Raw genomic sequence first — 26,755 nt, forward strand, 5'->3', positions numbered from 1 at the left:
AATGAAAAGGAATTCTACCTTCTCTTTCCCCCATTTTTGCCAAATTCTAGAAAACAATAATTTTACACTCAATTTATCACTTGAGTGTATTTATAATGAATAATCACAGCTGATGGCCAACTGACAGGTAAGGCACTGCATCTCTTCTCCCTGCTCATTTATTCTCAACCTCATTTTCCTCTCATTCTCTTGGTGTGGTGGTGGACATGCAGTAAAAGTAATGGGAGGCTGTGAAAGACATGGGCAGTGTTCCCTGACTTCTGCCTCTCAGGATTATGGACTTCAATTAATAAGAAGAAGAGTATGAAGAAGACACCACCAGTGGCTTCCAAAAAGAAATCCAAACTGGTTCCCTGATTTCCTCTGAGGATAACTCAGGACAGTGTGGGCTGAGAGATTAGTCTGTTTTGTGTTTTAGAGAAACAAGTCAGCCTACAGAAGGGACAGGCTTGGAGGGATCTAGGAGCAGCCTTCCAACTCCACAAGGTGATCAACACGAGGGGCCAGGCTCCTTCTGGTGGGCTGTGCTTGGAGAACAAGAGCCAGTGGACATAAGGTGCACCAAGAGAGGATCAGATCTTCCCCACAAGGACAGCCAGATGTTGTGAGCTGTCCAAACAGCTGCACTCTCTGTCCTTGGAGCTTTGCAAGCCCCAGCTGAATAAAGCCCTGTGTAATCTGATCCTATCTCCTTGATGACCCTGCCTGAAGCAAGAGGTTGGACTGCAAGCCTTCAGAGATCCCTGCCAAGCAGAATAGTCCTATGATTTCAGCATACACATTTTCTAATGTTTTTTCTGTACCTGTAGAGTAAATTGCACTTATTCAAAACCTCCAGCTTCCAAGGAAAGCCGAAGTCTTTCCACAAAGGTTTGTACATGCTCATGAATTTAAAAAAAAGGACTTTATTCTGTTACCCAACTATGGATAATAGTGAAGCAGCACCAGATATCTTTCATGGCCTAGAAACTGAGCTGAAACTACCAGCCTGTTTTTATTGTTTTGCTTGTCTGCTTGGTTTTTATTGGAATTATTAGGAGAAGCCACCCAGAGATCGGGGGCTATGGAACTCTTTCATTTAAGAACAGTCTTTAGTCGTGTTGTTCTCTTCTGCAGCCTTGTCTCCTTCCATTACATTTGCAACCTCACAGAACCATCACATTCTCCTGGATGCTGAGAGGCAAAGCTACTACCAAAAATTCCTCCTTCTTGCTGTGTCTATCCACAATGCCATTACTCTTCCTCATCCTGGGGGGAATATGAGGGTTTAGTCATATGCTCATTCTTTCCCAAGGCATGAACAGTAGCCCTGGAAGATGACTAGCATCTTTATCAAGAAGCTACAGTATGTGGTCTTCACAACACATGGCTTCTGTTTTTGTCATCCTGATAAAAACACAGCAATGCCAATATTTTTTCCTTGTGATTTGGTGATTGCCAGTGACCTGCATGTCAGCTGACACAGTTAAATCAGAAATTAGCACTCAAGTCTCTTTAGAAGACAGAAACATGGACACGGAGCACAAGTAAAATGATAAGACAATCCACATGATACTCCATTAAACATGAAACATGTGACTGAAAAACAGAGACACATCAGCAATTTTCCCTGAGGAAGTTTATGGTATTTAACTCCTAAACATTAATTTTATTGTATTATGTGAGGAACCAATTAACTGAGAGCTTTGTTTTTATCAGACATCAGAATTATTGTTCAGAACATAGATGAACAGTAAATTCAGTATATTTCAATTTTATTAGGCTTGACTTGTTCATCTCTCATATTCTGCCAATTTTAAGAGGTAATCAGATATTTCATCAATAAATTTCTGTGAATTATTTAGAACACTTTCAGCTGCAACAAGCTGGTATGTAAGACATACAAAATGTACCTATTGTATATTCAGATTTCCCCCCCAAACTGGATATGGTTGAAATAGCGATTAAAGTGCTTTCAAAAAACCTCGTGTTGATAACATGTGACTGCAAACACAATATGATTTTTTACAACAAATTATCCACAGGGCACAGGACAAATGGGCAAAGAAAAACAATTCTTGTTTCCAAAATTTGTCATCTTGCCATAAAAATAACACAGGTATCAGCAAAAGGCTTTCTATTCCTGAGAATTTGCCAATAACCTGGAAAATGTACTTGGGGTAAATCCCATTTCTGGAAATACAGACTTGGCAACTATTGCTTCCCGAGAAAAGAAAACAAGTCCTAAAAATCTCCAAATAATACAATTTCTTGCACGACTTAGTTTAGAAAACAAGGTGAGCTGTTCTTCATCTTCTACAGAAGAAACTATGTGTAATTCAATAGCTTCAGCCATCCTGAAAAACCTGAGGACTGACAGGACACACCCCACTGCTTTAGGTGCAAGTCAACATCTCCTTCCCTTTTAACATGATGATCAAACGTTTTAAGAAGTGTTGGAGTGCAGTTTCCTAAATTAATCTTACTTAGCATCACTAATTAGGGAAGACCCATCAAAATTTGGGTACTCTGTGCAGCTGACTTGGACACTACTGGCAAACAGTGCTGCAAATGTAGAAACATGGGACCATTCTGCCCATGCTGATCCTTAGATTTGTTGATGAAGACCCAGAGAACACTGTTCTCATCCTAACTCCTTCTGCTTATTTTTTTTGTATCTCAGCCCCCAGAAGGATTCACTTGTTCTTCCCCAAATCTTTATTTCATTCCCTTTAGTATCTCTTGCACAGGAGATACAGCTATGCCTTAATATTCCACATACAAATACATACATATGTGCATGAATAAAAGGATCATACTACCTATGACTGATAAGCAGCTTGCTCAGAGGCAGAACTATGCAGTTTTAAAGGGCACAATACAAAACTTCTTCTCTTCTATCACTTACACCATTTTTATGCTTTCAAAGCACTTCTCAAATATTAATTAGCTCTAAATAAATTCTAATTATTTCTAAGAGTGGCCCTAGCAGATCTGTATCATCTGGTGTGAAATCTGACTTCAGTGAAGTCAACAGCAACAGCTCCTCAGACCTCAGCAGAGCTGACATTTCCCTTACCATTGCTAAAATCCTGGGAGTTGTGTCTATTATCTGGTAAGTACCACAAGTAGGGCTGAACTAGCAGCAGCAGCAGTAACAAGTGATAAGGTTATGGAATGAGAAGCAAAGAAGGGGTAAGTGACCTGAACCAATCTGTGGAGCCCAAATGTGAGAGAAGCTCTGGGAAATGCAGCAATCAGACCCTGTTTGATTTCAGCATCAGCTGAAATGGAAGGTGCTCTCCTGCTGCTAAAACCAGTTTAAATAGTTGGAATACTGGGGTCAACTCCTCAAATTTGCTCATGCTGCCAGTCACTAACTTAGTTAACAACTAACCTTGAAACATCAGCCCTTTATAAAAAGATTTGCATTATATATCTATCGAAATATTACGTATTATGCGTATAATAAAATACATAGAAAGAGGTTTGCATGAAAAATCAAAACATTTAAATTTCAAACAGCACACATTGCATAAATAACTAAGTACAGGGCTAATGACTACGTAATCAGTATTTACCTTGCTAACTGGGGACTATATAGCCCATCACATACTGCCAACTTTTTTTTCTCGTAAGAAAAAGTACTTCGGATGTAAATAATAATATTAAATATTTTATACATGCAATTATATCTAGGTATGGAGGTTAAAAAATAACTGGAACCACAGATTATGAATCTTTTTCTCAAATAAAAATGTAATCCTAATAGAAGTTCCTCCCTTCATCTCTGCCAACTTTACCACCACACAATATGCCATAGAGAAAAAAAGGGGAAGTGTCAACTTGTGTAAATTGTCCCTTATGTAATGCAAACCATCTGTTTAAAAAAAACAAAACAAAATGAAAACCCAAGCCACTCCCAAGCATGATCTGCTATGGAGAAAAAGAAAGAAAAGGAAATGTAGTACATCAAATTGGAAGCCAAAGACCATGGCCTGCCATGTAACCATGGAGAAAATATTTACCCCTCTCCTCCCTTTATTTACCCAATTTTGAAAAATATTTGGAAAAGCATAATTGAATCATTTGCTCTGCACATAATAGAGACTGATATTGCTGGATTTTTTTGAGCATTTCATCTCTCTAGAATGTTTTCCATCAGGCTGGAACCAAGCAGAGAAAATCTCTTTGTTTTCAGTAACACATCTCACACGGATGCCACCACTGGGTTAGAAGGTCCCTGCAACCTGGCAGTGGATGGGGGATGAAGTATCAGTACACTTCTGCCCTGTTCTTCCTTAGGTATCTGCCATGGAAGGAGTCTAAATGGACCACTGCTAATAACTGTTACAATCATTTTTGTGTTCTCTTCAGTCTAAATGCTCAGAAAACAAAGTACGTGTAGAGAAAGCAGCGCTCTTCTTTTCCAGCCTCTGTCTGGTGAGTCATGAGTCCGTTGGTAAGCACTGCTTCAGGAACCCTCCTACTCACACACTGAAACCACTGGGGGACTCATTTCACCCTCTCTTGGGAGGTACAGGTGGATCAGAAAGCACTGAATAAGTTAAATTAGGCTTTGTTATCTAAGCTGAATGAAAGTAAAACAGCAGTACAGCTATTCATTATTTCTTCTCTTTTGCACACCTTGAGCCTTGATCACACATTCTAGCTGGGCTGGCTGAAGAGGCCAACAACTCCAACCACAACCCCCTGCAAAGGTTATCACTGTGACCAGGCTGCTTCTTTAATCCCTTCCCAACACATTTCCACGAAAAATAACCACCTCAGTTTAAGCAATTTTAACAGAGAGTCCTTGCTGCCCCAGCCTGGACAGGAGCAAGTTTGAGAATGCCTAACCAGGAAGCTTGGCCCATACTTCTCCTTCTGGAGGCCTGACTTCTCACAGGGGCAAGGTGCAGAGCAGCAGAAATCTCCCTTTGAATGTGTCTCCAACAGATATTCAAAGGAGCTCTGCACCACTAGCTAGTAATGAAAATATTGGTTGTTGCAATAATTCTCTCTTCCTTCTCCTCCAAATTTTCAGATCTCTTTTTTTTTTTTTTTTTAGGGAACAGTATATGAAAACTTCCATAGCTTTTTGTTCTTTGTGAATGAAACCCAATAGTCACATGGAGTTTTTTTATCATTCCTATCTGCAGGTTGTTAATTCTAATAAATAACAGAATCATCACTAGAGAATTTCCATCAATCAGCCACAGAAAACAATTCTGAAAAATGCAATCAGTCCAGAAAGAAGGGCAAGTTTTCCAAAAGGACTAGGAAGATGTAGAAGTGAGATTCCATTTTCAACAGACACATAAACTAATTTTAAAACATAGAATGGCAGTCATGTACAGATGATGCCGGTGAGGTCTTCAGAAGTTCCTAGGAAGGCTTTGCTCCCAAAAGCAAACTCAGTGGCAATCGGGAATTTAACACATCCAGAAGTTGTGCAAATTAATCTGCTGTACATTCTCTGTTGCAGTACAGTGCTGGTACTAAAACCCACTTCAGCTCAGTTCGAGCCAGCACAGGTGACTACACTAAAGTTTGCAGTCACAAGAATTTACAAGAATTTGGTAAATACCCCTAAGACTTAGATCCTAGTGTCTTTGCCACTCTTAAGAGGAAGGTATAGTCTCCTAAATCACTCAGCTGCTTAACAAAATTTTATCCAAAGCTCTCTGGTTTATAGACTTTGCCAAGCGGACTGATACACAGTAGGGCAAGCAAAAAAATGGGAGAAAAATGTTTTAGTGGTCTGTCAAAAACATGACTTGATGTGAACAGATTGTGGTTTGAAGGCAGCTAGGTGAAGCTTTCCAGGTGTACCTAAATGTGTATGTGAGTTTTTGTTTACTCTAGATGGTGAGTGAAAGGAAGAAACCCTTTGGACCACTGATCACTTCTCCTCAGCTTCTCAGTCAAACTCAGCCAAACATGCCAGGCAACCACCAAACACAGAGCTGTCTTTTTCCACTGGCTCCTGCTCAGTCCTACATCTTGGCACACTGTTAATTCCAAGCCTTACTGCCAGAAGCAGCAGAAACTTTGCTCTTTTTGCCTTTCAATTTTCAGGGTTACACAAACACGTAACGTCACATCTATTTCATAGATGTGAGGAACTACAGAACTATCATGGAGTTAATGTGCACGCAGTACAAAGAAGGGAAAAAACCACCTCAACTCCTTCTATCCAAACTGGCCTTCACTACCATGGAAATAATATCATCTGCCAGATATGTCTAACGGTGTGCTCTGCTGACCTTTTCCAGACCCACAGTTATGGTAGCATTCATATCCAGCGTGGCTCACAGCTACACATTCTGTAATGTGAATCACTACTTCTCCCAGCCGAGAGAGACTGAGTGTGTGAAATCACTGGAAGAATTGAATGAGACTATGTTCTGGCACTGCAGCTGCTGAGGGATGTGAAGTGTTTGGAACAGTATTTGCAATAGTGGTCCCAGTCTGTAAAATATCAGGAAAAGGTGTTAGTGGCCAAAGAAACTGACTTAGTGCTCAAGCACCGTGTCTGTGATGTTCAGAAGCTGAAAGAAATTTGAAATTGTGGGCTAAGCCAACTTAACAAAAGAAATCTTTTTATGTTCTAAGTTTACAAAAATGCAGCAGTGGCAAGTGCTGAGTAACTCAGACCAACTGATGAATTAATGAGTTAGTCAAGGATACAGATACAGTGGATACAGTGACATGGACATAACAAACACCCATAGTAGAGACAGAAGAGTAGAACAAGCAAGTCCCAGATAACTCAGTAGAAAACTGATGGCAAAAGAGTTCTACAAGTGCAGGAACACAAGTCTACGAAATTCATGCTCTAGCTAAGTTTATTCACAGAAAGAAAGTTCCTTCATTATTTCTTAACTTCTATTTATTCTCATCATGTTGACAGGAAGATGAAATCCTATAGAAGGCTTAAATAAAATATAAAAAAAAAATCTGCAGAATGTAGAGAACAATACAAATCTTTCAAAGATTAAAAAAGTAGATGCTATATTTTTAAGTGTTAGGCTCTCACAAATATCCTCAGAGTTTGTGTTAGTCCATCAAACTGAAAGGCATATGCTATCTTTGATCTCTGTGCAGAACCTCCGTTGAGATTAATGTGAGTTCTGTGTGAAGAAAGAGACTAGAATAGGCCCTCAGTTCACAAATAGCAAGCAGTCTGCTTCAGGAAAAAACATGTTTTCTTACAACAGTGTTGAAATTTATTGGGAAGTTTCAAATAGCTTCTCTTCAGATGCAAGTTTGTGGTCATGAGTATGTTCACTTGTCAGAAAGACCTGTCAGAGAGAAGGTGCACAAATCCACCTCTTCTGTCAGATGTTTGGCTGTTATGTAGAAACACATCCTTCATCTCTGACAAGCTTTTCTCATACTGTAACAACTAATCCCCTGTTTCACACTCATCTCTGCAAGTTAATGGCTTTGTCCATCGATAAGGTGTTATTTTTATACAGACTGGCATGAAACTGTGCCCTATAATACCCACTTCCAGCTAAAAAAATCTCCAGGACTTACTGCATCCCGCCTTGTAGCTGAAGCCAGGAGGAAGGAGGAATCCTTGCTGTGCAGCTGCTGCTAGGGTTCGCTGGTCTGGAGGGAATACGGGAATCATTAATGGAGGCAGCTGACCCTGGACCTGCTGAACAGGAGAGGGAAAATCAAACACAGAATTTTTTTTTGGGGGGGACAATGTCTGGCAATATGCTTTCTTTCACTTCTCATCTGAGAGGTCTGGTCTGAATACACCTCTTCATATTGGGGTGTTCCAGCAGCATCAACTGTTGAGCTTCATCTTCATTACCAAACACTTCATATGAATTACATGAATCCAAAATAATCTGAAATATTCCACTAAGGCATATCTATATCCCACTTAATTATTCCCCCCACAGTTCAGGATGACTCACTTATCTCTGGCTGTAGGGGGGTACTTTCTTCTCTTTTATTGAACTGTGTAGCAGTATCTGTTTCAGACAGTAGTTTTCACCCTGACTAAGCCCAAACACAAAGTCACCCCCTCAGAAAGGAAAAATAAGTGCATAAGTAGCACACAGCACAGCCAATGCTATTTTTCTGCTCATACACGTGCACTTATTTGTAAATGTGGAAAAATAAAGTCCTAGGATGGTCAGAAAAAAGGCTGAGACCCTTTATTCACAAATAAAACATCTATGTCTGAAGTGTTAGGCGTTCAACTTTGCACAGCAACTCTACACAACCATGCAAGTCAGGAAGTGGAAAATATTATATTGTAAGTGGATACTGCAGGGGACTAAAGCCATGCAGAAATTAGTCATCAAAGCTGGAAGTGAGCCATGGCACAATGTCTACTGCTGTTGATTTTACCCAGTTCCGTTAATAGCTTTTATAATTGATAGAAATGGAAGCTGTCTCTGTATTTCACACAGATGAGAAACGAAAAGTTTGCTGGATTAAAATGCTGAATGACTAGATTAAATTTAAAACCCCCACTGTACTGACCAGATCAGTCAGTGAAGAAGGACTGGCTCAGTTTTTAAGAGAGCTCATCTACATTTTAGTGGTGCTGTAAAGCTGAGGCATCGGAGATGGATACATCTTTGAAAACTACAATTTATTTTGTGGCCTTAAGTAACTCAGAAAATCAGAGTATCAACAGACAACCTTCTATGCTGAGGGGTGCAAGAGGTGTTACTCCCTACACTGCTGCCTGACAGCAGAACTGGCAAAAGAGAACCTGCACCAGCCCATGGCTGCCTCTGTTCAGAATACACCATTTGCACTTAATTCTATTTTCATTTAATCTCCTTAAAATCCAGGCCACGTCTTGGTTCAGCCAACACTGTTACCAGGCAAAATAGTGATACAAAATTTGGGATTACCATCCCTTTCAATTTATGCCTGGAGCTGGCAACACCCCTGTGTGTGCTGTGTCTGTATAGTCTGAAACAATTTTCAGGGATAGAGTTCAAGAGCACTGTTGACAGAAATTCTTGCAGTGGGAGATTAAGATTGGGGCTGAAAGACAGAGTAGATGTAGCTCCATTCACTGAACCAGCTTGATCCATTTTTTGTTACTTCAATATTTGTCTTTCTATTCTGATCCTGCTAATTAGAAGGCATACATATTTTCAACTGAATTATGGGAGAAAAAAACATATAAAATGTGATTTGTTCTCTATCTGCATGCAGTTTTTCTAGAGCTGTCCAATACCTGCCTTTTCTTCACGTGTTTATTTTTCATTCGTTTTGTTTGAGGTTTTGTGGTTTGCTTTTTTTTTAATTTTTTTTTTTTTTTAAAGACAAAGACAAAGTAACTGTATTCTTTTAGAACAAAAATGAACAGCCATGCGGAATTTTTGCATAGTACTCTTCTTCGGCAAAAAGCCACGGAACTTTTTTTTTAAATGGTTTCCAAGGATGAAAGTGACTTTGCCAAGCGAAGAAGCTTCAAAACAGGACTCAAAAACACTAATAGAAAGACAGATGGTTCTACTAAGTGCTTTGCTGCCAAAAAAAATGTTAAAAAAAAGTGAAAAAAATGGAGTGATGTTATTGAAGCTGACTGCAAAGTTCTCTGATGACTGCAAATACTCTTGTCCCACTGCAAGTGTTAACTCTGCCTCCAGGGCTAATATAACTAAAGCACCACACACACACAAATTGTCATTGCCAAGCCCACAATGTAGCTTAAGTCTGCACTTGATTCCAAGTGACTGCCAAACACATGAGCAAAACACCACACTGAAAAATTCCCATTTAGGAAAACATTTACCAGGAAAATGCCCTTTCTTCCTAAGTCTGATTGCTGCATTTCATTTTTTTTTTTTTCAAATTGCTGCTCCTCTTTGACTCTCCAAGGGGCCTTATAGCCCCTAATTTCAAATGACACAACCCTATTTGCATTAGGGAGGTAAAAACTATGGAGTAATGAGGATGGTTTGCATGGATATAGAAATAACACAGTCAAAACAATGTGATTTTCATTCCAGGATGGAATGTATGTAGCAGCACTCAGCTACACTTCATTTTCTCCTAAACACAAATAAATGCAAACATTAGTTTATTTTAATCCGATTACCTGACACAATATCATACAAATTATGGACTCTTCATTTTTATGGCTCATTTAACTACTACATTTTAACTCGTTATGTTTATTATAATTATTAACTGGAATTGCTAGGATACAACTGCTTCAAGTGGCATTGAATACAGGCCCTCCTTCTGAGTTTTACATCTAAGGTGTTTCCCTTTTTTTTTTTTTTTTTTCTTTTCAAGGTATTACTACATCACTTAAATCTCACAAATGTTTTTTATTATATAGCTTATACACCTTCCAATGGTTTCCGGGTTGTAACTTCTTGATACTGCATTTCTAATTTGAATATAATGGACTGCAAATCAGGGCTATTTTCCAGGCCCTTCAATTTGCTCTCCTAATGGACATATGTCCATAAAAAGAAATACCTCTTCAACAATCTAATAATTCACACAGCTGTCAATATTCTCCGCTGGCCAGCCTCTCTACGTGATGACCTCTTCTCAGTTGTACTATCCTAAAGGAGAAAACTGTATTTTAAATCCTCACAAAATTTCCAATGGGTTTAAAGAGCTAAAATTTCACCTTGTAACTTATCTACTTTATGACGTTAGTCTGGAGGATACAGACACAATCTTCCAAGGCCTGGTTTTTCATACTGTTGCCACTGTGTCAACTGATCACACTGTGAACCTTTCATTAATTTTTTCCTCTCCTCTGCCCAGCTGTGGCAGGGGAGGGTGAGTGAGTGGCTATTGTGGGTGCCTGGTGCTTGGCCAGTGTCAAACCACCACACCAGGAAACCTTCATAGCTGCCACTGGAAATCCAAAATAGAGACCACCCCTAAAGAACTTACCAATGCAAAAACCAGTATGAGCACATGACAAGCAACTCATCGTAAATCTAATGTCCAAGTGGGAAACTGGGACACCCACAGCCTGCAGAGATTTTTGATTTTGAAAAGCGCCTCAATGTATCTTTATTCTAAAAAATCTGGCCCTAAATGGCTTACCATATCAAAGGGAATTTGTTGGCAAACTCGGAACCGATTCAAACAGTTGAAGCCTGGGCCAGCATCTTCACAAATCTGTGCGTGTCCTTTATGACTTGACCATAACAAATCCAACCACACAAAGACATTGCATTCAACACAGTCACAGTTAATATTTCCAGGATTCTCAGCTTCATTATAATTGTAGTATTTCCACCTAAATTCTGCTCTCTTATCTACGTTTAGGAACATACTATGGTTACCACAGCTACCTAAGCACCAAGCAGTATGTTTTTAACAGTTACCCCCACTGTTTGTTACTAGCTCCTGCTGTGACTTCCACAAATTTAGATTGCAAACACTTGACAACTACAGTTCTATTTTCTGTAAAAAGTCATGTGTGCTTTGGGTCACTATGTAAATAGCTACACAGGAAAAATAGTTTAAAGCAACATTAAGATTGCAAAATTAGACATCCGTGGCTTAGAGAATGCCAGAATCGGGGAAGCATGCATGACCTTATTTTCGTCCTTTATGCCCCTGCATCCAGACAGAATCTTTAAAGTTCAGAGTTTCCCCTCGCACATGACTGTTGCTCAACCTAGAAGCCTTACACCATTTCTCATGTAACATAAATCCATACTTTCAGCAAACCTAAGCCCCTAAAATAGCAGCTGCTATTAGTTCTATCTATTTTCTCTTCATACACTTCCCCCAATTTCATTTCCGCAGCTGTTCATTACATATTTATTAGCATCAACTTTTATATAAGTTTTCCTCTCTCCAAGGTAAATATCTCAATGCATTTCCCAGCATCTGTATATATATATAACATTTTCCACTGAGGGGCAAATACTGCTAAAGCACCCACCTCTAGTTCTTCAGAAGCAATTGTGTTCCTTTTGGTGAGACTGGTGATGGATAATGAATTACTCAGTGTGGGTAAGAGCAGCTGCTAAAAGCAACTCTCTCTTCTCTACACCCTGACCAAACTCTGCACAGTACTTTACTCCTGAACTGTTCAGAAGATGCCCTTCAGGAGCTGCATGAGCATCTTTGCTGAAATGGACTCTTACGTGGTTTCTTCATGTAGAAGTGTGGCTAATTTTTATTTTCATTTGAGTTATTCTCAGCTGCCTCAAATAAGTTCAGATTTTTCATTCCTAGAACAGTGGATGCACATGAATGATTTGATTAACTTCAAACTGTTGTACGAATATCTCCTTGCTTGTGACTTGTTTGTAAGTTAAGCATCTCTTCTACTGTTTAGGGAAGAATGCAATGCATATTTCACATGCAGCAACACAAATCTGTCCTTCAAAAATGACATGTTTAATTGCATTTGTCCCCTTTCCTCCAGAAACACTTGGCTCTCAGTGACACACACTCTGCTGAAGGACTGGATTCTTTAATTAGCACATGTGTTGGCCCTCTTTCTCTCTACCTCACCCCCCTCCCCATGTCTATCTTAAGGGAAATAAAAATATATGTCCCCATATAACTACAATCTGCTATTTTCCCTTTCAGTGATGTTTAAAATAAGAAAAGAAAATGTTTTTCTCTTCTCTGTATCAGTTCCCTGAGTTGACATAAGCATGTCCTGAGCCTACACAGCAGGAAGCCCTGCCTATCCAGGTTATGGAATGATCCCTCTTCCTACTGAGTCTGAGGTGCCTGTTTGTGGGGTACTCACTGAATGTCCAGGATGCAAAGCAGAAGCTGTGTGGCATGAAGTAGAGTTGCATTTTTTCTTCCTAATCACCACCTGTAAGCTCTTCTGCAGTGGATGATATGGGCCCTAAATATTCTTCCCTTTGATGTGTATGAGGCTCAGACAATTCAAACCAGAACTTACCAAAATTTGTCCTGTCCAAACAACTGAGTTCACTCAGCAGCTCTCACCGCTCCCACAATTGTTTGCAAGCAGTGATACTGCTGGCAGAAAACATGCTCTCACAATGCTGATCTTTTAAGGAGAATGAACTAGGGGATTTAGGGAGACAGCTCCATCACCCACACCTAAAACAGGCTCCCCATTACAACTCTGTCACAGGACAGCTTTACTTGGCTCCCCATTACAACTCTGCTAGCACAGGACAGCTTTACTTGGAGTGATGGTGTGGAAAAAATGATTTGTTTGATGGAATATGGAGACAATCCCTAATAGGTATGCAACTTGGCACATGGAAGAAACAAGGAACAAACTTTCAGGAGAACTGAAATGCATCTCAGGGAAATACATAAGCACGTTTCATTTTAAAAAAGCAAGGCTTTTCAGGCTGTAAACTTTCCACCTTTGCTCAGTCCTGCAAGAGAGCCTGGGTGTCACTACCAGCATCCATCTCAAATTCATCTCACCATAAAGTATGTAAATTAACACACAGAGCCTTTTTAAATAAAGAGCAGCAAAATGTCTTAAACTGCCAAGTAATACAGACAGTAGCTGTTTCCATGTTGATAACTTCCTTCCAAGGCTTTCCTCCTCCAGTTCATGCCACAGAACAAAATACAACATTGACAGACAAACCTCCAGCAGCACTCGGCAGGACAGAAGCCAAAAGGACCTTTCACATTAAGGAACAACCCTTGGACACTTCCAAAGGAAAAAGGCAGATCATTTGTTGTTCATTTGTTCATTTCTGTAACTAAAATAAAGAACTTCAAAACATTTTTTAAAATATTTGATCTAGTATGGAAGAAACATAGAGAGGAGAGAAAAGCAGTAAGATGACGTTTTTTGCACTGGGGTGAGGTTTAACAAGTATTCATGCTTGTGCAACTTAGCATGTTAAGGGAAATTTTGCCACAAAGGTACTGGAACAAACAGCCTAGCTGAAGTGACTACCTGAAATAAAAAGTACATAAACTGGAATTCATTCCAACAAGCAGCTGTTTTAAGACAAAAGCCTAAGAGTTCACACAGGGAGGGCTGCTCCAGACTACACAATACTCCAGTGAGTGGGGTTCTCTGGCCAATCAGGACCTTCAGAGCAAGTGACTGTAATTCAGGTAACAGCTACACTGGAAGACTGAAGTGCACTCTCGAAAGAACCCTTTCTAATCCCAGCTCAAGAGCAACATTAAAAATAATTTGCTTTTTCATTTTTATAAGAGAAAAAGATTCATTGTTTGGTGGATCGAGCTACTTGTTTCATGAAGAGTCTGAAGTTAGCGAATGGGCTTTTGAGGCACGATGACCACAGTTTTTGGCCAAATCATCTTATTTCACCTTACCTAATATTCACACAAACACTGAGTTTCTCTTGGCATAGCTTCCAAGCACCTAAGCACCTTATTTAAATGTTAGCACCCCTCCTAGAAGAATAAACCAGGACTGTAAGGGAAATCTGCCACAAACTTCTGGCTGTCAAAACTGCTGATTTTTATGCTGTATTGTTCTCTATTTCTGGTTTTGCTGGCTACCAGCAAGTTGCTCCTAAGTGCAACTGTCATGATCAAGAGTTAATCCACAAAGTCATTTCCTTCAAAGTGGAAAATCTCTGCATTTCCATGAATGCCTGGTGCTACCTTGCAGCATATGACAGAGCACAGTTTCCATATGCCTGGCTAATGCTCTCCCCAATGAGCTCTGGGCTAGTGCTGATGGCTCCAGCAGAAAGCTATCCAGTGAAACATTTGTCAGGGAAAAGAAAACAGGTGTGAGGTTTCCTGATGTGATTTAGAAGACAGCATGTAGGATAATTCCTTGAGCAGCACATGTACTCTTTTCTACAGTTAGCTGATCTGTGATAGATGGGTTCAGTTATTCAAAATATAATGAACTATGGGCTTATTTGTACATGCCAGGAAGAATCAGGGATACAAAACAATATACCTCCCTTGTCTCTGCTGACAGCAGCCTTTCAGAATTCATCTGTGTAATTTTCCTTCTGATTTCCTACATTCTGGTTAAAAGGGCTGAAGTGGCTGAGTTTTGCCATGTGTGTGCTCATTGTAAAATGTAAGCAAACCCAGTGGGAAGAAATGATGATGTCTAATTCTAGTTTAGAAGGTTGAATGATTTCTTTATTATAACTATAATATATTAATATACTATATAAAGGAAGATACTGAAACTACATACTTACTTTAACTATCACATCTAACTCACTACTAACTTGTGACTCAGTTTTCGAGAGTCTAGATACAGGTGGGTCTGATTGGCCATCAGGTTCAAACAATTTTCACTAGAATTTAATCAAGTAATTACTCTAGGTAAACAATCCTCTAAATACATTTTACATGAAAAAAACAAGGAACAGAAATTGTTTTGTCTTTCTTCTCTCTGTGCAGGATTATGAAAAATCCTGAGAGAGAGAAGAATGTGCGCTCCATTCTTCCTTTCAGAGTCACTTCTTTAGTGACTCAGTGCTCTCAGTGTTACCAGATCCAAAGTTTTTGTGCAAGAGCATCATGGCTTGCTGTCAGAGGAGCTCTGGAAAGCAGGTCTGGTAGGAGGCACTGCTGCAGAGGAAGCAGGGAAGAGCACACAGGGCAGCTTTGCTAACAGGGGATGTTTCTATTTGAGGATGTCCGAGTGCTCCAGAGAGGAGTGTGGAATCAAGAGGACTTTTCCTGTAGGAGCACAGGGTTTTTTCAAGCTTGACTCTGCAAATCTTAAAATTATAAATCAATGGCTAGACTACAAAAACATGGAGGAATGGGTGGGAAGGCTCAGAATTGGCAGGGGATTCAAAGAGGGGGAGAAGAGGAAGAGGAATAATCAAAAAATGACTTTTCAAGAACTTCCATGAATATTGGAAGTCAACAGATTCAGTTGAGGATAAGGAAGTTAGTAAGTAAATGAACAGGAAATAAACTCTAGTGTTACACACCAGCACAGGCAGGAAGCCTGGCTGTTTTCTGACAGGTAAGTTCTGTGACCTGGGAGAAATGCCCCACCTTGCCATCTCTTCAGTGCTTCCAAGGCACCTTTGGGCTCATCATGACACCAAAGTATTGTTGTGTGCAACAATGCTTCTGTGCAAAGGATGCAAACGGGACCATAAAATGCTCAGCTATAAAACTGCCCAAAATGGTTTTCAGGTTGAGAATGCAGCTTAAGTAATTAAATCTAAGTTATTTTCTAAAATAATATCCAAATTGTTTCTAAATATTTTCTAAATTTATTCTAACCATGGATCTTACTCATGTGTAGACTGAAGTAATGCAGCTTTTGGGGAGTGAGCCAATTCACAAAAGATTTCTTTAGTGCATTTTCCTGAAAAGATCAAGAAATGGGTGGCAAGAGCACGGCTGATGCCATTACACTTTAAAAGGTGGTATTTTTTGTCATTTGAAGTTATTCAGAGGCATCTGTCTTAAGGCCAACTGCTAAACCTCTCCCTTTACCCCTTGTTGATTTTTCCATAATATATTCAAACACTAGTAACTAATAATTTTGATGTATAAATTACAGCAGTATTTTTTCTGTTCCAAAACCCCAGATTCTTAAATTGAAACAGGGAGAACAGCTCCAATTAGGAAACCACTGCACTTAAGACATGATAGCCAGTCCCATGACCTCATTTCTGACACAATGCTAAGGGTATTTTTTCAAACAAACCCCTAAGGTTTCAAGATGTATTTTTCACTCAGTATCTCTTTGACAAATGGAATATAATTAATTAAAAAAAAAATAAAGCAATTTCAGTGTGTAGGCGATGGGGAAGAAATAGGGCTTATTTAATATCATGTAGTGGGCAGAAATTCAAAACCCATTCAGCTGCTCAATAGTGCAATGCTATAAACAAACAAGAAAGTCTTATCAAAGTCATCCACTTAAAATCATCCTATCTAGAAAAAGAGAGAAAAAATAGACTTAAAGGACTAAAAAAAAAAGTGTCTGCACTAAAAGTCATTACCTCCTCTTGCCTTCTTTAAATAGGGATGTAGTTAATAAAACTGTATATAAACTAATGAACTACAGGGGAAAAAAGCATCCTTCATGGTTTGATCAGTGTAGGCTCTTGTAGAACTGGGTCTGCTCATAAAACCTTAGACTAAAATCCACTGACTAAACCCTTTGAATGACCCCTCTTCTTCCCCCAATTTTATTATTATTAAATCAGATACATGTTTCAGGGTAAGCGTGGTCTCCAGTGACATCAGTTTCGGAGCACAAGTAGTTACAACAACTCAGTGTCATTCTTTTCTGAAGACAATATATTATCATTATTATTATCATCATCACTGTTACTGCAGTATATTGAATTTCACTGCTTTCTGTAAGATCTTAAAAATCCCCGCATGATGAACAAATGGCCAGGAAAACTCTGACCACATGTGATTAGAAATCCTTGCAGCAAACACAGCTTTAGTATTGGACAGCCACTAATTACTGCCCAGGGACATGCATAATAAAGACCTCTTTTCAATCTCTCAGCTGTTCAGACTTGTTTCTGACTGTCTCTTCTGCCACTGGAATTGTTCCTCGGCAGAGTTCAGGTTTGCCATCAAAAGTTTGATTTCAAAAGCAAAACAGACTCAAGTTGCAGAACAAATACTATTTCAGCAGATACGTCACCACTCTTCCATTCATGTCCTGATGCTTTTTGTACCCTTGTTACCAAAATCCTCATAAAAAAATGTTATTCACAAGCATTTTGTTTGGGAACATTTTTTGAATAGGGCTGAAGACAGTCTCTAATTTTGTGCCTACAATCTAGTGACAGCAATACAGTTAAAGCACAATTAACTGCAGATAGAGTGATAAAATTTAGACATCTCATCATCTGATTTCTGTGTACATCCAGGAAAGCAGCTAGCCAAATTCTGCAGCTTTTTACTCCACTAAATTGCACGTACAAATATTTTGATTGCCCAAAACATTGTACCTTTCTCTCCTTTGCTGTCACCTTCACTTCCTCCTTGTCTTTCTCCACCCCTTTTATTATTAAAAATATAAGAAAAACCACAAAAAGGGAAAAAAAAAAGAAAAAAAGAAGACTATATACAATTGTTTTCTTGGCACTTGTAGATATAGACAATGCAGTGGAGAAGAAAACTGCCTACCTCACAAGGGCACCTATCATCATAAATCAGTTTTAAATTTCCCTGGTGGATCACAGCAATCAGATAAACACTTGCTGCCTGCCTCCCCTCGATACTGCTGCTTCAATGGGTGTGGCCCAAGGTATGGCTGGGCGTGGCAGCCCCACCTGCCAGCCCCAGACCATCCCTGACAGGTGTGCATAAGGGCAAAACAGAGCAGCATTCACGAGCACAACACATGCATAATGCATGAAAAGCAGGATCTCACCAGAGGGGGGAAAGCACAGCATAATGAAAATGAATAATCTTTGGGTATTTTCTTCCTAGTCTGAAGTAGTTCTTGAATGTACAATCATTTTTTTTCTGGCCTGCCTTTAAATATACACATACCATACTCTTAGATCAATTTTTAAGCCACTATAGGTATTAGAGGACAATTAACATGTGATTTGCATTTTTTTTTCCCTCTGACTGTGGTTTTGGTAAGTCTTCCAAACCTAATGACTGTTCTTTTGGCCAGCAACATAAATGCTGTAATCACACAATTATTGTGCTGGGAACAGTTTAATTCAGCATTTTGTTCTCAACCACAGAACAATTACTCAACAATTTTGGTTAACCATACTAGCTTGCTGCCTGGAGAGGAAGCAGAATATTCACAAAATCTATTGTCTTCCATAAAGGCAGTGAGCAGATTCTTATCTATTATAACTTCCCTGCATCTCTTTGGGGTGCTTCCACATTCTCCCCATTAATGAAAATAAACTATTAGCAACACACTCTATTGGCACATTCATCTTTACCTGTAGAGTGCTTTTAATTGTGCATTTGCACACTGGAGGGAGAGGTAGATGGGATGTGCCTGGGAGAGAAGGATGCAAGGGAGCACTGAAAAAGCTCTGAGATTACTACTAGTGATATTATCCATCTCTTCTAGGGATAAACCTTGGGCAGTCAGGCTTTGTTTAAGTTCTGCTCTTAAGCCATCCATTTGTCTTTAGTAATAAAAGGAATTTTCTTATCAATTGATCTATTCCTAGCACTGCTTCTATGGAAAGACCAACACTCACCAAGCTTTGTGTGGTAGACCTGATTCCCAATAAAGTGAACAGAAGTTCTGAGACCTCAGCAGGAATGGATTTAAGTTAGCAAGCCAAGTTATCAGGATCCTTACAAATTTTCTGCTCCAAATTTCAATTCTGGAAGCATTTTACCCAAGCAAATATAAATATTTTAGTAATTCCATTTCCACTCATGTTTTTTGTTTTGTCTTGCCAGTCACTGGGAATATTTTCATTCAGAGTTGTGAATCTAAAAAGTACAACTCTGGCAGTGCTGCTGAACGAGTAAAATTAAACTAATTAAACAAAACTGACTCAATAAACTTAATTTGACAGTTAGATCAGAAAGGAAACTAGCAGTAAACATGATGAAAACATCAAGTAATAAATGATTTTTAAATGCCTTTAGCTTTTAAGAAGTATTCAGCTCAGAAAAGGGACTTTGTAATAATCATAATTTTTTTAAGGGCAAAATTTGACCTGTAGGAACTTTGTGTTGAATCCTTGCTCTGCTGAAGTCAATACAAATTGATCCCGATGGCACTCAGCAGAAACAATGGAAAAAAAAATCGTTCATTTTTATATTTATATAATAATTTAATGTAATTATTTTTTTTTTTAAAAAAAGGACAAGGCATCTAAGGAGCAGAACACAGGTTCAAATGTCCTCAGTAACAGGACACTGAGTTGTTATTATTATTATTGTAGACACCTGTTTTTTTCCTCCATTTATGACATGAGCAGTACATCTTGTTTTGCTTAAAGCCCAGTTTCAGCAGATGAGGAGACAGGCCTTGTCTCTCACGAGGTGGGGCAGACACAGTGGGAATTGCAATAACGACACAGAAGTCCCAGTCCAGGTCTTTCAATTGCTTATGCTTTCACCAGGACACTTCATTAAAAAAAAAGAAAAAAAAAAAAGGAAAAAAAATAGAAAGAAAGAAAAAAAAAAGGACTATCCCCATTTATTAACTGGTGTATGTGGGAAAGGAAGGCACTGCCCTTCACAACCCAGCCACTGTGCCCCAGGCACCTTTGGGGTGCTGCCAAAGCTCCTCTGCCTCATTTCTGGACTGCAGTGACCCTTGGGCAGGAGCTCAGCATTGAGGTGTTTAACCCAGGGCAGATCCAGGGCAGGCACAAGAGGAGAAACACAAAGTTCCCAGATCACACCAGCAGGTGCTGTGCATGTTCAGATCCCTCAAAGTTTCAGATCCAAGGCTCTTAAAGGGTCTGTCTAAAGAGTATCTGGACAAGACATGCATGGGAACTCCAGAAGTGCTTCTGGGTCTCTCCATTTGGATGTTCCCAAAGGCTGACTATTGCTACCAGAGAGCAGATTCTCTTTTTGATGTTACCCTAAGCCATTCAGATAAGAATTCTACAGAAAAATACCTTTCCAAAAGAGTTGCAACTATGTTAGAGTTCCTAATGATGCCCTGAGAAGGCTGCCCTAGAACAGAGGCTGGACAGAGTTACAGAATAAAGCAGGGATTTATTAAAAGGATCTCCTCAATGGATCCACCTTGGGCAGCACAAGAGCCCAGCCAGGGCTGCACCCAAGATGAATCAAAATGGTCCCAAAATGCACAAACGCTCACGGGGTCTCTCACTTTGATCAGTTCTGCTCCATTTGCATATTGGAGTTCATTGTCCAATTCCAGCTTTAGCCCATGAAGTCCCATCCTTCTTGTTTTTCTCTCTTCAGCCCACGTTGTTTGTGCTCTTGGGCCTGAGATTTGGATCATTTGTCCTTGGTCCCCAGCTAGAGAAGGAATTGTTTTGTCTCCCTGCTCTGTGAAGAGAGCTCACCATCCCCTAACATGAAGCTCAGAAGTGCACACTAAAGCAGCACAGAATCTGAAAAATAGAAAAGCTGAAACCTGAGCCATCACTAATACTGTTGTCATATCCTTTGCAGGAAAGGCAATAAAAAGACAGTGATGCAATACAACAACACATTTCTATCTGTGCATGGACATCATTCACAAAATATCAGCTGCCTTCCTGCAGCCAAATGCTTTTTAATAAAACAATCATGGAGCTCCTTGGCACCTTAAAGGAATGGTTCAGGACATAAACTGGTGGCTAACCGAGTGGCCTTGAAACCTGTAATGTTTATACAAGCACATTACTAACCCTTCAGTATCTCATTAAAAAAATCAGTAAGTAGAGATACGTCTAAGGTGTGGTAAGGGAAATGAAAAACTATCCAAAGTCTTTGGGTTCAATACCTTTCTCCAAAAAGAAAAGGATTGTTTTAGCAGTTTGAGCCTAAAATATTTTGCCAGCAGCGAGTTTGTTCACTAAAATGTGGCCCATTCTGAATACACTGGGTCCCTTTAAGACTAAAAGTCAGAGCTGTGTGCTCTGAGCCTTTTCATCAGGATGACTCACTCATTCATGGGCAGCCTGGATTGTATGGCTGGCTTATGGCAGCACTCTAAATTAGTACTCACACAATGGAGAGCTTATACAATTGCAGTAGTCCATATCCAGTAAAACTGCCTTGGTGCCTTGAATAATGGGCCCTGCTAAGTCCCTAACAGTTCTGTAAGAACCTCCAAACAGCTGCACACAACACATGACCTGTGCCATCCTTACAATGCCTGCTAACCATGAAAGCAAGCTTTGGGAACTATTTCCTCCTCACCCTCCCCATTGGACAGCATCAATCCCTTTGCTTTTTTGAGAACAAGGGGATTTTATTTTCCCCCTCCTCTTTTTTCTTACTTTGTTTTTTTTTTTTTCCCTTTTCCTTTCCAATCAGCTCTCTGCTGATCATCCTTCACACTTTAGCCTCTGCCCCAGCACACTCTGGACAATAGTACTGATTCCATCTGTGCTCCCCATTAAAGCCCTGGTAATCCTCCTCGGAACAGCTGGGCGCTGTGTCTGTGAGCACACACACTCTCCTTCCCCGGGACCCTTTGGCTACAATTACGCTGAGCTTGCGCTTATTTCAATGTCCCGCCTGCAAACGCCTTTCCTGGGGTCCCCCAGGGCTGCAGGGCAGAATGTCCTGACGCAACAAATTGAACAATGTGTCCAGACACACGGGTTTGGCTGAAAACATGCTGCTTACTCACCTCTGTGCCCAGCAGCAATTGCAAGGCATTTCACACATGACACTATTAGTGACAAGCTTCAAACTCCCACCATGCCATTAAGGAACCATGAAGAAGCATCTTCAGTTAATCAAATGGTTTCAATATTTATTTTACAGCCAGAAGTGCTGCAGTGCCTGAAGTTTAGCTTAGAAGCCTTTTTTTCAAGAGCTGCAGTGATTTGGCTCTGTCCTGGAATAGCATCTGGTCAAGAGAACGATCTGACAAGGTCTGACAAGTCCTGAAATGACTGAATGTTAGGGAAGGACCAGCAGAGCACACCCACAGGCTGGTCTAGCTGTGTACCTTGATTTTCCCGGGGATTTAACTTGCCTTAGATTCAGCCACTGGATTAAATCTCCATGACATTTCAATATGCTCAATACGTAGTCAGAAAAATGCAGGAATAACCAAGTTAATGATCTTTACAAGAATTCAATGCTGACATTCCAATAAAAGTTCACAGCAAGTCCTGCAGATTCGAGTGCACCTAATGCACTACAGCATGATGCATGTTTGCCTATTTCTGTACCCACACATGCATCATCTGTGCCCACACAGACACATAAACACACACGTTTCTCCAGGAGAAGTGTGTGCACATGTCTCACACATCACACGAGCGAACGAGAGGAGCTATCTCTAAACCTCCTTTCTGGTATTTATTTCAAAATGTAAATGTGTGTGTATGTGCACATGTACTGGTATTTACACATATATTTATACACACCGTACCCACGAAACAGATGCCCCGTGCACAGGAGTCCACACGCATATGCAAAGCAGGCAGGCATGTACCAGAGGAGAGATGGTGCTACCCAGGGGAAAATCCAGCTCAGAGCACAAACAGCACTTAGCACGTACATCTGACAGCTTCGCTCGCACAGCACGCGCTCTCCTGAGCGGGGATGGAACCCTGCAGCCCCACGTCTCCTGGAAGTGTATTTTCTCTGCAGCCCATTGACAGACACATGCCTTTCCCTTCCCAGCTTCTCATGTAGTAATACCCACGCCCAGCCCTAGGCCAGAGGGACTTTGGAGCTGTTCTGTTTTGCAGGCCGTAAGAGGTAAAATGGAAGTGTTTCTATGAAGTACCATGCCAGAAAGATGGAGATGGCTATTTACAAGCATGTAGTGATAGGACAGGGGGAATGGCTTCACACTGACAGAGAGGAGGTTTAGATTGGATATTAGAAAGAAATTCTTCCCTGTGAGATTGGTGAGGCCCTGGCACAGGCTGCCCAGAGAAGCTGTGGCTGCCCCATCCCTGGAAGTGTCCAAGGCCAGGCTGGATGGGGCTCTGAGCAACCTGGGATAGTGGAAGGTGCTGTGGCAGGAAGTTGGAAACAGATAATCTTTAAGGTCACTTCCAACCCAGACTATTCCATGATTCTATGATTATTAAAAGAAATACTTTTCAGAGCTTCCTAATATGTCCCACAGCACATGCATGTAGCTTTGAGGCAGCTCCACACATTACACTCCCATCAAAACATTATTTACAGAAAAGCTGATCCATGTAAGCCATGTAAGTAAATTTGACTATGGTACAAAAAAGTTTAATGGTAGAAGGACTCAAAAATGTACCCCCAATAACTCTCCTAAACCACTCCAAAACCTTTTTAAACAGATGTTTAAATTAAGCTCCTTTCATACAATATGCTACAATATAAGGCAGCATAAAGGTTTCATTGCTGTTTGTTGGAGATATAAAGCAAAACACACAAGTGGCAAGTAACACATCTCTCCTAAGCAAGTCAATAACCCCTCCCTAGAGCACCAGTCTAGAGCAGAATTCCTGGTCTCCCACAGGCTTTATGTAGAACACAGGCAGGCTGCCCACAACTACAGGCAAGATTGGCTTTTTGTTGTAAACCCAGGAATTCAGAGGGCACAGTTCAAAGCACAGATAAATGCCTAGATTAGATACTTTTTCTCCTAGTTCCTCCTATCTCTGGAGAGGCCATTTATCCTCCAGAGTCTTTACAGGTGGTCAGCTGTCAAAGAACATACTTGCAGCTGAATTACAGGCAATTTGGCCAAGATCTTTTTGTGATATGGGATTTAGAAAGAGGTGTTAATCATATTTTGAAAATTCTTCTAGGGCTCCTTCATGCCACGCTACTGCGTCCTAGAAACTTCAAATGAGGCTTATACAAAAGATCTTGGCAAGATCTAGCATAAGGAAAGGCATGTTTGGGAAGTAACTCTCAGGTGCATTAAGAACACCAGAACAGTCCGTCAGGCTCCAGCAGATTTTAAGGAGTGCCAAATATCTGAGGAGGAACTAAGTTTTTAATAAAAAATGGGGAAAAAAAAAATTTAAAAAAAAAGTGCTCTCTCTCAGTTTTCCTTGAGGAAACAGCTTTAAAACAAACAAGTTCCTAAGAGTTCTGTCACAGCATTTTTGCTGCATGTCTTTTCTTAATTGCTATCATTCACCATTGCTGAAATACCATGCCTAATCTGGGAAAACTAACTGGAAGGTCAGTCTAACTGCCCACAGAGGCTCTCCAGGTTCCTGTTCCCATTGTTCTTAGAACCAGGATTCCCAGTCATAGCCCTGTAATGCTCCTACAGCTTCCCACTACAGGTTCTTCAGCCACAAGCCACTTCAGTTCCTTGGATAAAGGGGTAATATTTTCTTGCTACAAACCAAAATATAGCCATATTTTGTACAGCTATATTTTGTGGTGGTATAGCTACTTTCATCATGTTTTAAGTCTATCAAGAAAGCAGAAGGCCACCAAGGTAAAAATTCAGCGGTTGCCTGAGTAGTGATACGAGGCTCTTTTAACACTCCTCTAAGGCACAAAATTCCAAGTCCCAACCCAGATCTCCACAGTGAAATCAGATCTGGCATTTAGGCTTGGCCTCCCATGAAAGGTCAGCTCCTGAGAAAGTTGTATCACGGTTTGAAGGGTTTGGTTCAAACTTTCTCTAAACATAATGAGTTGTTTCTTTCATGTCAATATGATCTGAAAAGTTCATCTCTTATGGCTCCACTAAAACTCTGTTTACTTCAGCTTTATTAAGAATTGTATCCAAAATCTGTATTGATAATACTGGAATTGTACTGAAGCAGAATCCAATCTTATCTTTCAGTTTTGGTTGTCCTGCTTTTTCTCTCCTATTTTATGGCCGAATTCTGCACTGAGGTACGCAAAACCCGATCATACTGACAGTGGAAGGAAGTACACATGTACAGAAGAGGAGAGATTTCATCTTTCCTGTTTCTGAAATAATCTTACCTAATTCATCCACGTTTTCCTTGATACTGAAACTAGCATGGAGAGAAACCTTAATGTATGCAATGTGCATACCAGGAAGATAAGATGGCCAAATGGCAGTTTTCTGCACACTTTTTCTTCTAATAAATTAGCAAGACCACAGCTTAAAATAACCCTTTTAGTTCTAATGTCAGGGTAGCTCAACAGTTTACAGAAGACAAAACTCTTAGCTCACAGGGAGGCAGAAATAGGTAATTTTTTCCTCTATGGACTGAATTCTTACATAGGGAAGATTTCAGTCTCCTCTTTCTACTGATCTAAAATGAATGGGATGTCACATACATTCACTTTATCTTGGATAAAACCAGTTTCTTTTAGAACTTCACCACCAAATGACCAGTTCACCAGACAGTGGAAAAGCACTGATGATGATGTGACACAGGACTCCCTAAGAATCACAGCTGAAGCAGCCTGTTTTTTAACATCCCATATTCTATACACAACATTAACTAGGATCAGCCATCAATTGTCTTTGATTCCCCTGTAGATGTTCAGTTGGTATTCATAAAATTCTTCATGCAAATCAAGGACAGTATTTTATCTTTAGAAGACACCACATTTCTCTGGGTTTTATGAAAATATGCTCTATTCTAGGGTGTGAAAAAGGATCATTGAGAACTCTGGAAAGATGTAATAGACCAAATCCCATGAAAATTGTCTGGTTTAGGCTGCAAATCTGAATGATCTGATTTGCTGTACTTAGGTTGATCCCAGGGCAAATCAGTGAATCCATCCATACAAAGCTCATTGATGTTTCAGGCCCTTGGACACCAAAGGCACAGAGAAACAGAACCAAAATCACCAGGCACAGACAGGCCTTGAGACTTCCAGGGGAAAAATATAATGAGTGATGTACCAGGCATGGAGACAGAACTGGGAGTGGGAATGAACAAAATTAATGGCCATTTTGGTAAATGGCCTCGTAGTTCCAATTACAAATGAATTTACAACCCACTTAACAGAAAAGACCTCACTGCAAGCTCAGAGAAATAGTTAAAAGAAAACCAGGAGCTCCTTATAAACTTGGAGTTGTCCATGAGTAACCAACTATGAGCTTGAATTCCTGAATGGCTGAATCTTGTAAAGAGAACAAGATAGGCCCATATTAAAACTTTTAACGACTTTAGTTAAAAAAAAGGAAGGGGAAAAAAAAAGAAAAAAAAAAAAAAAGGTGGAACTTTGCAGCCAGCTGGCTCCATACCGAAAGCCAGGCTGCACAGCTTGAACTTAAAGCTATCTTAACATAATGAATAAGTGCCAATAATTAGCATATGTAGTGTGA

General features: G+C 40.0%; 1 protein-coding gene across 7 annotated transcripts in view; it reads right to left on the bottom strand.

Moving 5' to 3' along the window:
• SOX5 (SRY-box transcription factor 5) overlaps nucleotides 1–26,755 on the bottom strand; it is a 611,216-nt gene that overhangs the window by 91,150 nt on the left and 493,311 nt on the right. For 5 of the 7 annotated variants that reach the window (XM_053977622.1, XM_053977623.1, XM_053977625.1 and 2 more), the window contains one exon: nucleotides 7,525–7,648. In XM_053977622.1, coding sequence (XP_053833597.1) covers nucleotides 7,525–7,648 — 124 coding nt within the window. The remainder of the gene's footprint in view (nucleotides 1–7,524; nucleotides 7,649–26,755) is intronic. The other 2 variants (XM_053977626.1, XM_053977621.1) reach the window with 1 other exon arrangement.

The sequence above is a fragment of the Vidua macroura genome, chromosome 5 (genome assembly GCF_024509145.1).
Source record: "Vidua macroura isolate BioBank_ID:100142 chromosome 5, ASM2450914v1, whole genome shotgun sequence".
Classification (NCBI taxonomy): Eukaryota; Metazoa; Chordata; class Aves; order Passeriformes; family Viduidae; genus Vidua; species Vidua macroura.